The 14308-nt window shown below is 39.0% G+C and overlaps 1 protein-coding gene across 1 annotated transcript in view; it reads left to right on the top strand.

The window, feature by feature from the left end:
- trpc7b (transient receptor potential cation channel, subfamily C, member 7b) overlaps nt 1-14308 on the top strand; it is a 92377-nt gene that overhangs the window by 35765 nt on the left and 42304 nt on the right. Inside the window, exons 5-7 of the mRNA XM_017716920.2 lie at nt 1416-1632; nt 6183-6416; nt 7906-8170. Coding sequence (XP_017572409.2) covers nt 1416-1632; nt 6183-6416; nt 7906-8170 — 716 coding nt within the window. The remainder of the gene's footprint in view (nt 1-1415; nt 1633-6182; nt 6417-7905; nt 8171-14308) is intronic.

The following is a 14308-nucleotide window of genomic DNA, read 5'->3' as shown; positions in this document are numbered from 1 at the left end:
TTAAAAAGAGGCAGAAATTCAGAGAGAGAGAGAGAGAGAGGGAAAGAGCGAAAGAAAGCGATGACAAGTTTCGTGAGAGAAATATGTTCTGGTGACGTTTCAGAAGAAAGAGCAAAGCAGGTAGATCAGTGAAAAGTACACCACTGAAAAGAGATCAAATGCCTGCAAGATTTCCAAAACTGTACTGTAGACACAGGAACAATGCTTGTCTCTGGTGAACATGGTGAGAAAAACAACACTAACTGATTAAGCTTCACTGCTGTTCTTCTGTCAGTGATGACAGAAGTCGAGATGTTCCAAAAGCCTGCTGATTACATAAACATCCAGCAAACAGTTCTGCTCAGATCAAGGCAGGGGTTGGGGGTAAAACATAGCTGGCTTTATTGATTGACTTGTTTACATGTGGAGATGACAAATAAATGGTTGATTACTTGCCAGGGGCAATTAGCAGTGAGGAGATTATAGATTGCATATGAGTTAGAGTTTGCCTGTGTGTTCCTGGGGTAACAGCAGTGTTGAGACATATAGGGTTCAATTCAGCCTCCCCTCACTTATCCACACTCTCTGATCCTGAATTCATAGACATTTTTGTTGCTATTGTAGAAGGGATGGTTTATTTCTGTGTCTATATTTGTGTATGAGTGGGTTTTGTTTCAGCAGTGCTATTTTCATTTTTTGAATATGCTGCATTTGCATGGTTCACAGGGACTCCCCTTTTCTATCATTATGTTAACATTCTTGTCAAAAACCTTTTTGATTTTTAACATAAAACATTTTATTAAAAACAGTTTATTTTATTTTTCAGCATCAGTAAAAAGCAGAAACAAAAAATGATACAGAATCATTGATAACTAAATATAATATCAGTATTTTAAGTATTTAATGTGTTCAGCCTTTGCCTTTATGGCTTCAATTCTTTTCAGGAGACTTGCCTTGAACACTGAATAATTTTGACTGAAATTCAAACAAACAGAAGGATTTCTGATGTTTGCATAGTCTTTTGAATTTTGATAGGGACAAATTAAATGAATTATTTATAGAGACAACTGGCTTTTTGAGGACTGTTTATATAGAATATACAGCGTGTTGTTGGAACAATATTTTATTGTATGAATATGTTGCATTTTTTAAATTGCTAACTGAAAATGCATTTTGCCAGTTGCATGCTTAAACATACACAGTGCACTTCAGAATGTCTTTCCTTCAGTTTTGCTTCCACATTCCTTTGTTTTACCTCCTTTCGACCACCTATACATCTATTCATTCACTCATTCATCCTTTCATCCATCCACCTACCCATCCACCCATCTGTCCATGCATCCATCTACTTACCCTTCTAATCCATCCACCCATTCATCCATTCAGCCTGCATCTGTTTTGTTTACTGTTTCTATTGACTGCTCTCTTTCCTTTAGCTGGGTCAGATTCTGCGGAGCCCCTTTATGAAGTTTGTTGCCCATGCCGTGTCCTTCACACTTTTTCTGGGACTGCTGGTTCTGAACGCATCAGACCGCTTTGAGGGAGTGAAGAACCTTCCCAATGAGACCATTACTGACCACCCTCGCCAGGTGTTCCGGGTGAAGACAACCCAGTTCTCTTGGACAGAGCTCCTCATCATGAAATGGGTGCTGGGTAAGCACTGATGCATGCTGGCAGAAGGTGGGGGTGGGTATGAGGGTCTGTGGAATTTGAGTGCAGTTGGTTGGGAGTTACTCTGTTCATTTGATCAGTGTTCTGTTCACTATTGCAGTAGGTCAGGTCTCTCACTGTTGATTACTAATCAATCTTTCAAGATAATACATATAAATATTTCTCCATTCTGCCACATTTGTTTGACACCTTTGTGATTGAAACCCTAACAACATCTGGAATTAATGCTGCTGTTGCTGGCACTGCTGCATTTAGCTTGTTAATGAATTTTCAAATATGCCACACCTGACCACACAATACTTGTTGGTAATCAAATTGTAATGCATATGAAGTTACTAACTACAGTACAGTTGTGGAAATGGTGAATGCTTTGGTTTTAGCTACAACTCCAGCAGTAGATCATGTGTTACTGGGTTTTCATAAGTTTAGATGTTAGGAAAAGCTCATGAGACAATAAATCTCTTCTTTTGAGAATTAATCAGAATGATGGAGGGGAGCAGCTTCCATAGAAAAGAGGTCAATTAATACCATAATCAATTCCACATCTAGCACCTGACTCAGAAGCCCTAAGGACAACAGCTCCACTCCTGTGCGTATCAAACCTCAAACCTTGCATGGTGATATAACAGCAAAGAAGAATTTTGCAAAAGAACCAAATAGACTGATCGAACAAGACTGCAGTAAGCAGTTTTCAACATTGTCTCTATTTGCTGGATCAGAATCATAATAGACATATAACAGAATTTATTCAGCTATTGCATGACTGAATGTTTGAAATATGTGAGTATATAATGCAAAGACAGAGATGGGGACTTGAGACAGTGAACCAAACTAGAGTGGCCCTTGAGTAGTATGTTGACTGATTTATGTCTTGACTCAAACTTGCCCTTAATTGACTTGTGACTCGCCTTGAAGAATTGTTTCAATTCTGACCCCCAGCCTTATTAATAAACCCTTATATAGATTTGCCTGTCAGTTTTACTATTGTCAAGTAAAATGTTGTTGCTAAAATACCATTTTTCTGAAGCTTGCAGTGGCTTTAGGTTCGGTACAGCTTCACAGAATAAGCCTTACATTGTAGAAATAACCTTCAGACTGAAGGAACCACTACAGACAGTAAGGCTCAATCCCATTCCCCTTGCCCCTATCGCTTAGTCTTCCCCCTCCGTTTTGTGCGTTCATGTCTAGGGGTAGGGTCATCCTGATTGTTGTTGAGATGGAGGGGTAGGGTGAAGTGTTAGGGCTCTTCAATCAGGCCCTTCAAACAGAGATTTTTCAGGCTCATTATGAACGGAGGGTTATGAGAAAATTCCCAGAATGCCCTGCGAATCATCGGCAAGATCTAAGTATTTCTCTGTTAAAAAGCCGTTGTATTGTAAGAACCATTGTAAGCGTTTGGTGCAGCAGTTTCATTCTGGTACCTGAAGTTGCTGCACCATTTAAGGTGGAACGGGAAATCGATCATGAAGCTGGCGGTTAAAAAGCTAAGTTCAGCTTCATATCACTGAAGAATTCTTGGTGGCGATAATAATTAATTGCCCCCCTCTTTGAAGGCGCATGATGCCCTAAATGTATTGAAGCAGTGAGGAGCTGAACTTCACCCTCCTCTGCTGTCACTGCAGACCGACAGGTTCGCCTACAGAGTAGCACTAGTAGCTGTTAATGAAGTGATGCAGTTTTTTGTTTGTGCTGGTTTTATTTGGTGACTCGTTTAATTGATTGATGTGTAAAACTGAAGCTGTGAATAAATCGCGAGTGCCCGTGCTTTTCAGTCTCCTTCGGATAAACAGCAAATGTCAGTGTGATATACCATTATTCCTATAGTATGGAGACAAAGCAGGAAAACACATCCTGACTATTTTTTCAAGGCTATTTTAATTATGATTCACCTGTCCTGTCATGTGACACACAAGTGAGATCACCACAGCTGGAGGCTGTGGAACTGATGACGTATCCGGTTCTTAAAGGGTTGTCCCATTTCAGTTTCAAGAGGGAGGGTTACCCTCAAAAACAAGGGGTAGGGGTAAAAATAAGAAATGGGATTGGGCCTAAGTGCAGTGTTTAAAAGCGAGAGGCGAAACAACTTCAGATAGTTGGCTAGCATGTAGAGTGGATGTCAAATATGCCACTGAGTGTAATAGCTAAATTAGCAGAAGTTAATTAATATAGTCGGCTAATATATGAGCCGATTACAGATCACAATCCTTTAAAGCTTAACAAAGTTTCAGCTAGACTAGTAATTGTTCTAGCTGGCTCACGTATGTAGCCATGGTATGAAACCTATGCTACATGAATTGTTTTCATGTTTTCACTTCCTTTAAACACTGATTTAACTACATGTAGTGCTTCATTTCTGTTTTTCAGACTGAAGGCTTGTATGAAAGGGCTGCTATTAAAGCTATTTAGATCCCGACATCAATGCGATGTCTGCAGCTACAACTGAGACCACCCCCCATCTATTAAAAAACCCACTCACCCTACTGTGATGGTATCACCAAAACCGGTCCCGTCTTTGAAGACCATTCTTTTTTTTTTTTGCTTTCATTATTTTTCTTTGACTATATAATATACATTTCTTCTTTTCTAAGTTAATAAAACGCAATGAGGTTATAGTCTTAGGATGGAAAGCATACATATTCCCTGTGCAACATAAGGCTTCTAACAAACACAGAAGCTGCAGATGGTGGGGAATGTTAGGAAATGTGAAAGAACACACTGAAAGCTGTTCTAGTGTGTGATTTCCCTGAAGGTGTTCAGGTGGGGTAGAGCCAGGCAGAAAAACAACAGTAAATTAGAGAAAATAGCGGTCTGCTTGCACATATATGCATTATGTGCTGAAGTAAATGAATGCTGAACACATTTTAACACATCACTCATCTGAGTCTGGTCAATTCAGTAGGTGGTTACTGCTGAGGGATAGAATGCAAACAAGAGATTTTAAAAAGGGAACAGAAGATGAAGAGCTTTCCATTGCTTACTGCATCTGTGCTCTGACTTCTCTTCATTCTGTCCAGCTGCTCCTTCACCAATTTTGTCCTGTTAATGTGTGTGTGTGTGTGTGTGTATGTGTGTGTGTGTGTGTGTGTGTGTGTGTGTTTGTGTTTACTGGTAATGACTCTATTCCATTCGTACTAAGGCATTCTCTAAGAGAATATGAGCTCTGTGTGTGTGATTCTCATTCCAGAACATTTTGTGCCTGTAAGTGTAATTGCAGTAGAGATGATTGCAGTGCTTGCAGCTCCCTGTGTGTGTGTGTGTGTGTGTGTGTGTGTGGTGCATCTCAACTTTAGATTTTGTGAAGTGCTTTGAGCTATAACTCAGTCTGAACACCTGAGGTCAAATGACATGTTTTGTGTTTAGATTTTTTTTAAGTAAATATTAAAGTGAAAGTTAATCTCATCCTCTACAGAGAACACACTTAAAAGAATCTTTTTTTCTGCATGTTTTGATGCTCAATTTATTTATTTGCTAAGTTTAACACTTTGGAAAAAATTAATTATAAAATGTGCTATACCTTATGCACAGGTCACAGTGCCATTACTTTTGAACATTTTTATATATTTTAGTTTTCAAAAATGTGTTCAATTGAACAAATGCGTAATGCAGTAATTGTGCATTAAAATGTGTAGAAGTATTTTCTGCAGAGGATGTGTTAATTATTTCTACTCAGAATATCAACAAAACATGCCGTTTGACTGGGGTGCACAAACGTTTGCATACAACTGTATGTACAGACCTGTGCAAATGTCAGAGACCACCCTTTATTTTAATTTACAGTCAAACTGGCCTTTAAGCACACGTTGTTCATTTTGAGTATCAGGGAACAGAAGCAGGAAACATTTAACAATGTAATATTTTTACTTATTACTAATTACTAATGTCATATTTAAATTGCATAGAAAGATCAACAATGATATATGAGAATTTTCAATATTTAGTGTGTCCAAACTTTGGTTATCACTTCTGTTCTTTTCAGTTCACAAAGAAATGTGCAGGGTTATTTTTCCACACCCCTGAAGATCAGTCTTAGAAGTTGGTTTGATTTTCCACCTCTCACAATGCACACAGTCCCAAACACCTTCATTGTTCTGAGAACACCAGCACCTTCTTTGTTTGAACTTTGTTTTTGCAAATTCAGTTTTTTCATTAATTTCCCATTGACTTTCCCTTTCATTGTGCAAGTGAATTATTGCACATCTTATCACCTTAAAAATGTCTCCTAAAAATGAATAGCATTTAAATGACTGTTTTGACTGAAAATGATATAAATAAGAGTCTCTGACTGAATAGCTAAATATGAATGGACTAAAAGAACTTTGCATAAACAAACCATTCAGGTTTACATTATCAGATGTTAAGTTATGAGTATCGATTTTCCTTCTCATATGAAGTTATTGTTCAGAATATAAGCGGTTTCCATATGACAGGAGTCTTCTGTCTGTAATCTTTTATATAGCACATATTGTGTATGTGTGAATAGCACTTTTTTCTCTCTCTCGCATACACACACACACACACACACTCTCTCTCAGGTATGATCTGGTCGGAGTGTAAGGAGATTTGGTCTGATGGCCCGCGGGAGTATGTCATGCATCTCTGGAATGTTCTGGACTTTGGCATGCTGTCCATCTTTGTGGCATCCTTCACAGCTCGTCTTATGGCCTTTCTGAAGGCTTCGAAAGCTCAGCTTTACATCGACCTCCATGTGCCCAATCATGACATCAGCAACGCCTCCTTGCCTGCTGATGTCGCCTACTTCACATATGGTGAGTGATTCACTGACATACTGTCTGTTTACAGTACATACAGTACAGGCGTAAAAACTCCAAATTACAGTCATTTACTGATAACAAGCGCTCCAGTAATATACTGTCAGTTGATAGTGTTTCTACTGTATTCCATAATTACAGTAATTTATCGCAAATTCTTCAGAAAGTTACTGTTTGTTTATTCCAGCATGTTTCAAAACACATCGCTGCAAACTAAAATTCTGCTGAAACATGAACAGGAAACAGTCCTCCTCCTTTAAATACAACCTAATTTCTCAAGCTTTGCTTGAACATCTATGATGTACATGCCTTAAACATCCAGCTGCTTTTTACATTTTATGATGTATAGACCAGTAGAAATGCTCCAAAATGATGTCCAATAAAATCATTATTATGTTAATATACCATTATGTCCTGAACATTTTTTGCTTCTCCTATGAAGCTCCCATTTAAGACAAAGTTTTGTTTCCTTTTTGTGCTGGATTGCTGACAGTGTGGCCTTCACGACCATGACCTAAATGTAACCTTTCATGAACTGATCTATTATCCATACGAGAATATAAAGTCTTTTAATTTATCTGAGATTCTGTGGTCTATTGTCTGTGATTCAGAGTCCAGTGTCCAGTGTCAGGGACAGTAGCGCACATGATCAGCCTCACAACCTGATATATGTATGGTGCACTAGGTGTATCTATCAGTATCTCTGAATTGCCTGTCTGTGTCCAGTGTATGACTATTATACTAAGCAGCAGTTGCAGCTAGTCTCATGATGAATACAGTACAGCTTAAATCCCAGAGAGCAGCATCAGTTTAGGACTAATGTTCCACACCGTGACACAGGTTGCTCCTCTGTATGTGTCGTTATCAATGCTGCTATCTACTGGTGTACACTGGTAATGACATGGATGACCGCTCTACTACAGAACAACCAAAAAGTAGAAAAGGGCATAGAGAGAGTAAGAGGAAGAAAAGAGGAAGAAACAAGAGAGAGATGGGAGATGTAGAAAGAGAGGGAGAAGAAGAAGAAAGTATAGATTGAATGAGACAGATGGGGATATTGAAAGACAAGAAGAGGCAGAGAGAGAGAGAGAGAGAGAGAGATTAGTGAGAGACAGGAAGGAGAGAGAGAGAGAGAGAGAGAGAGAGAGAGAGGTTGAGAGAGAGTGTGTAGTTTGGTGCTTTTATCCTTTAATCTGTTCCTTTACAAATAAAATATGTGTGTCTGTCTTCTTTGCTGATAGTGTGTCATTTGATCTTTGTTGTGCTTTCACAGAACTTTCAAACAAAAGTCTCATCACAGCTGAACACTTAATAAAATCAGACATTTCAGTTTGAGGAGATACGTTACAGCCACACACAGCGATGCTTTAGCTCCTGTTCAGCTCAGATTCAGTTTCATGTATTGTGCTCAGTAATGTAACAGATGTTTAGACTATCCAGTTAACATACTTTGTCTTTCTTCCAATTCTCTCTCTTCCTCTCTCAGCCAGAAATAAGTGGAGGCCGTCTGATCCGCAGATTATCTCAGAGGGTCTGTATGCCATTGCGGTGGTCCTAAGTTTTTCTCGCATCGCTTACATCCTCCCAGCCAATGAGAGCTTCGGGCCACTGCAGATTTCACTGGGTCGCACTGTTAAAGACATCTTCAAATTCATGGTCATCTTCATCATGGTCTTCGTCGCCTTCATGATTGGCATGTTCAACCTGTACTCTTACTACTTAGGAGCCAAGTACAACCCCGCCTTCACAACGTAAGTACAGCGTGTTTTATTAGTCTTACACACACGCACACACTAAAGGTAATGATTCCAATACATATCGAAAAAGCAGAGGTGCTGATACACCCCTCTGTATTTTCTGAGGGTCTCGCATCTTTGTTGAAAACCACTGTCACTTATCGAACATACACATCTGAGTGCAGCTTATTGAAGTGGGCTAGAAGGGGGAGGGGCTAATGTTGTGCATGCACTCACGCTCAAATGACTGGGCTTTTATAAATCAATTAGAAATTCTAAGAATTGATTTTTGTGGGGTTTATTTCATTAGAGGGCTGGTGCAGCAAGCAATGAAAAACCTCTGTTGGAGAACCTTTCTTAATCTAGGCAGTTCATTCTGTGTAATGTAAATAGAACACTGTAGAATCAAATCACTTTTAACACACAAACGTTTGAAAATTAAATTGAGTCTTGACCTCAGAACTGAAAATCATGTGGATCTTAATATGAGCTGCCAAATTTGATTCCCAAAATTGCCCCAACCCTACTTGTGCACACTAAAACAGGCTATCTCTGGCAAGGTTTTACAGTGTTTTGCTGTTTAAAAATGGTGTGCTGGATAAAAAAATAACTGGTATTTTACACGTTTGTCATACACTAACAGTATTTACTGTCAGTATATTGCTGTTGTTGGAAGAAAACCTTGTGTCTCCAAAATGATAACTTTATAAGAGAAGGAAAAAAACACTTTATTTTTAATGTAAGTCAATGGAACCAGACTTTTAGTCATTTGGGGCCATTTCTATTAGTCCATTCATCATGAAATTTACCTAGAATGTAAAGGGTAACAAGTATTTTCAAATTATTTCAAAAACTGAAAAATGTCAAAAATGGAGATACGAGGATTGACGATCATACCTGACAGAGAACATCATCCACTCTCACTAAAGTTCTTCTAGCTACTGCTGCTACTCTGACCTCTGTTGCAGAACTGCTTGACATACATGAAATGCATGATAGTGAACAAAATCTACTGGTACCAATTTAGAATAAATCTACCCTCAGAAAAGGTTTACATGGTTTAAAGTGAGTTTATTAATAGTTATTAAATAGGTTGTAAAGACCTTAAAATCATTAATAAGCATTCACAACACATAAATAAGAAGGGTAGCAGTGACCTTTAATCTGCCTAATATTGAACCACTTTCCTACAGTTAAACCTCAGATGTTGATGTTTACTGATCTTATTTTGTGTTCTTCATCAATTTGCATTAAAACTGTTAACATCACCACATATTCATATGCGTCAACTGTAACAGCTCATTATTGTCCTTTTTAATGTGGTATAACTGCGTATTAATGATTAAGTGTTTATGACCTAATAAGCATATAAACATTATCCTGGCCCGTGCACAGTGATTTCTTGGGTGGGATAAAGGTTCAAAAGGGAAAAAAAGTCACCATGAACAAGAATTAAATTAATTTTTAATTTACTGTATTGAAATTGCTATCACTAAGAAAGACAAAACTAAACATCATGTTTTACCAAAGGCAGCCAAAAGCACTGACTGTATCATCTAATTATGGAATTGAACCTTGGTTGTCAGCACACAGAACTGCAGTGTGACTCACTATGCTATTTAATATCGACATAGTACTGGGTTATAACTCCATTTAGAGCTTCTCAGAGTCTTGTATAAATCTGTTTTTTACAGTAATGAAAACTTGGTGTGCCAGGTTAAATCCCTTTGTTGCCAACATTACCTGACTCTTTCTTAGAGGTATTATCAGTTTTTATCAGCGGGATTTCAGATGCTGTGGTGATGCATCTGAGGAAAACTACAGGCGGTCAGTACTGCACCAGGGGGCGCCCAAGTGTGGTGAATCTTGAAGAACCAAAGCTGAGCTCTTTTCTCAGGGTGAGACTGAGCCTCATCTCACTTAAGCAGACCTTGAAAAATAAATATACAGCTATTATACACACCAACCAGGAGCGCACTTGTGTGAGACACTGAGGGACAGTGTGAGCGAAAAGGGGCAGACTTAAGCCCCCCTGAGGTCTATCTCTGCATATACCTGACATTAACATAGGAAGACAAGGCACATAATCCAGGAACTCCTTATTTTTGCTGTATAGAAAAATGTCATGCTAAGACACCACTTTATAATATTGAATAAAATTTTGAATTTTGTATTACATTACACCCTCAGCACACACAAACACACACACATACACACACACACACACACACACGTGTGTCTTTCTTTGCCACGTACATGCACACAAATATATTATTCCCTGATGCCAGCCATTGTTCCTAAATGTCACTGTTACACTGCCGTGCACCCTCATGCACATATAAATAGGGCACACATAAATATTAACATCCACTGACATTTCTGATAGGACCATATGTAATCTGTCATTTTAGGGTCCTGCTGTCACAAAACCTGCATTTAAGGTGCTGTCAGTGGGTCTCCATTATTTAAACTCCCTTTCTTGCTCTCCCTCTGTCTGAACCTCCTTCTCTTTCCCTCCCCTCTTCTCTTCTCTCATGGCTGTCGTCTCTTGTTGAAGAACAGTGCTCTGCATTGCAGTAAGGCTTATTGATATTCTCTCTGCAGATATAACAGAGATAGCTGAGAATCGTTTGATTGTAATCTTTCCCAAATTGCTCTGCAAATTGATTCTAGAAACTGAATAGACCTGTGCGAGGCTCCACTGAATAGTCACCTGCTCTGATTAGCACAGTTATTAGCCATCTTTGTTCTCAAAATTGGACTCCTCATAATGGTTTGAACATATCTGGCCCTTTTGTAGGTTAACTTGTCTAGGAAGAGTTTTACTTCTTAAATTCTGACCATTATTTGAAAAGAAGCTGCAGAAATGATATCAACTGGCCAGCCTCTACCATCTAAGAGTAAATAGTGAGGATTCTATCTGATTTTCACAGGTTGCATCAAAACCCCAGTGAAGGTAAATCTTTCTAATTAGGTTAACTTTTCTCCTGTGGGCACAATATACAATATGTATGAAGTATGCGCTATGAATAACTTTCCAGCAACCAATAAATTGACAGTTGACCAGAGCTTAATTTGTGCCAGACCAAGCTAGATCTGGAGCTGGATCTTCCAGATTAGCTCTGGTAACTATTTTCATGGAACCAGCACTGCATTCACATTTTAAAGATATTCATATATTCAAATGAGATAATTTACTGGCTCATTTGAATTGAATAAGCCATTCAGGCTTCCAGTCCATGTGCAGCAGTTGTGGTCTTGATGAGGATTTTTTTCCCTTTTTTCCCCCTTTTTTTACGCATTTTTCAAACTTTTTTGACTTTGAAGTTTTGTCTCATTCCGAGTTTGAAGCACTAAGCAAATGCTTCAGAACAACAGTGGTTGGTGTAGTGTAGTGGTTAACACCTCTGCCTTCTACGCTGTAGACTAGGGTTCAGTCCTCCACCTGGGTAAGCACCCTACACTATACCAATAAGAGTCCTTGGGCAAGATTCCTAAAACTACCTTCGCCTACTTGTGTAAAATGATCAAATTGTAAGTCACTCTGGATAAGAGCGTCAGCCAAAATGCCGTAAATGTAAACAACAGCAAATTGTTAAGCTAGAATTTTCATTGGTTTGTATTTTAATTCACTATTTAAACAACACCTTTTTATCTGCCTCAATTGTGTATTTGGCCAGTAATGTTCCAGTAGTATGCTGTAGCTCCGGGAAATCATCAGTCCCTCTGGTACATTTTGCGCTACTGACGCTTTACCAGCACTAGTTGTCTTACTGACTTCATTTCTATTCTGTAGGGAGTCGAGACCTAAAGTTACCACTCAGCACCTTCTCTTGTACTATGTTCAGTTTTAACCTCGGCTGTTGTTTCGCTGTTCTTATAATGTACTGTGCGATTAACTGTGCCTACTGGCTTTAACTTAGGATTTAATTATGAGCAAAGCACTTTTTGGAGGATCTCAACTCACCTGGGTGCATGAGTGGCTGACAGCTGTCCACCAGCAGTGTGTTGCACTTTGCTTCAGTGTCTATTCTAAATTTTACATCCTGAGACAAAATCACTGTCCAAAGAAATCACATCTCCAAAATGTAAACTTTACAGGAGACAGAAAAACCACTCTTTACTTTTAGGGTAAATTAATGTAAAAAGATTTTATTCCAAGTGTTTAGTAGAAGCATTTCTATTGCGATAATTGTCATTTTATTTTACACATTATAGAATAGAATTCACAACCATTTGTCACTGTGTTTGCTCACTGTGAAATTAGACCTCTGCATTTAACCCATCCCTGCAGTGAAACACCCACATACATGCACACTAGTGAACACACACACTAGGGGGCAGTGAGCAGCCCCCGGGGAGCAATTGGGGGTTAGGTGCCTTGCTCAAGGGCACTTCAGTCATGGACTGTCAGCCAAGGGGATCGAACTGGCAACCTTCTGATCACAAGGCTGGTTCCCTAACCTTCAGCCCACGACTGTCCCCTCCAGAACAGATGCCAAATTCAAATGATGTAAAAATATAAAAATTGACCAAAATGGAGATACGTGATTTTCTTTGGACAGCGACAGTATCCTCTGCCTGTGTCACAGTTATGTCCAGAATTTCATCATCTATGGAATGTTGCACTGCTTCAACACTCAACATTTATTGAACGTTTGCGATAGACCACTGCCCAGTTATTTGGTTTGTGACAGTATGAAGACACAGAGGCTTTGACAGGACATTTTTCTTGACTCCATTTGTGTTCCAGGCATTTACCACAGCTTAGGCACTTTTTTGTCTGACTTCCTGAAGCCATACTTGGATGTGTGGAATTCGGCTGCTTTAGAGTGTGTGGTTGTTCAGGAGCAGTTAATGTGCTTCATTCTCACAGATACAGCAAACGTTTGCTTTTGTGGCATTTCAGACTGCTTCAGAATTTCTGCTGTAGTGCCAGGTCTTCACCTTTATCCAGTAGCTTTTCCAACACTCGCTTTTCTCAGACCCTTGTAATAATAGCGTCTATCAGCATGTCATCTGGGTCAACATACTCACAGACCATGAGCGAGAGTAACAAATCTTTCACAAAGTGGTCAAATCTTTCACTCACTCCTGCTTTTCTGAAACAATGTCTGGCTATACTTTTGTGTTTGACAAACATGGCATGGCCATGGCACCGTGCAAAACTTTGATACTAATCTGCCAAATCCCAGTTGTTTTTTGGGTGTTCAAACTGAAAAATAACAATTATTCCTCAATGTTCTGTTCTTGACAGACTTCTGACACCATGTAAAATCATGGAAAATACAGCTAGGATTGAAGAAGCTTTCATATCATAGACATGCAAGCAAGCCATGTAACTGTTTAATACACACAGTCAAACAACAAGTTGGAGAAATGGCAATGAATGTTTGCTTTCTTGCTCCTTTATGAACAAGTTTACTTTTTGTTTTGAAAATCAGACACATCCATTAAAATGTATTCCATCAACATTATTAAAGGAAAAAATGCATGGTGGAACTAAAGGACTCCCAAAATAGGTGGATACTGCATTCTTTTTATGGCTGCTGTGAACAATGTTAAGGTATCACCACAAAAAGCTGGATAATGCTTTTTTGTGAGCCATGAATGCTGTGGGGTCTACTACATGAGCTGCATATGTAGAGCCCATTTCACTGCCCCTGCTCACTCTGTTGCTTTTAGTTCTGCTTGAGTGGCATAACAGGCTGGAAGTCCCGGACAGAGGAAAGGACATTAGATCATTTGGATCACATCCAGACAGGTCTTACATAGGTCTAAATTTAGACTGGATGTTTGCTGAATATGTCCAACACTCAAGTATAATATAATACAAGCATTTTTAATTATTTTTCACTTTGTTGCCAGGGACTTTAAGGTCTGATACATTGTGTAGCAGCTATGGTTCTCGGCAAGATGGCGCCTGTGTTTGGCTGTGCTGCTGCCATAACTCGCTTGTCTCTGTCTTATTTGTTTGTTGTGTTTTGCCTAATTCTGCCACTGCTCCTGTCTGTTCGTGATGTATCGGCTGCTCTGGTCTATGATCGACAAATGTTGTTACAAATGAAAAAATCAATGAACCGTTTGTTAATAGCTGGGAACTATACATTTTCCCCCCCTGTTGTTTACTCGTCATCTCATGGCTTACCACTG

Source organism: Pygocentrus nattereri, chromosome 11, assembly GCF_015220715.1.
Source record: "Pygocentrus nattereri isolate fPygNat1 chromosome 11, fPygNat1.pri, whole genome shotgun sequence".
Classification (NCBI taxonomy): domain Eukaryota; kingdom Metazoa; phylum Chordata; class Actinopteri; order Characiformes; family Serrasalmidae; genus Pygocentrus; species Pygocentrus nattereri.
This window is presented reverse-complemented; position numbering and strand designations above follow the sequence as displayed.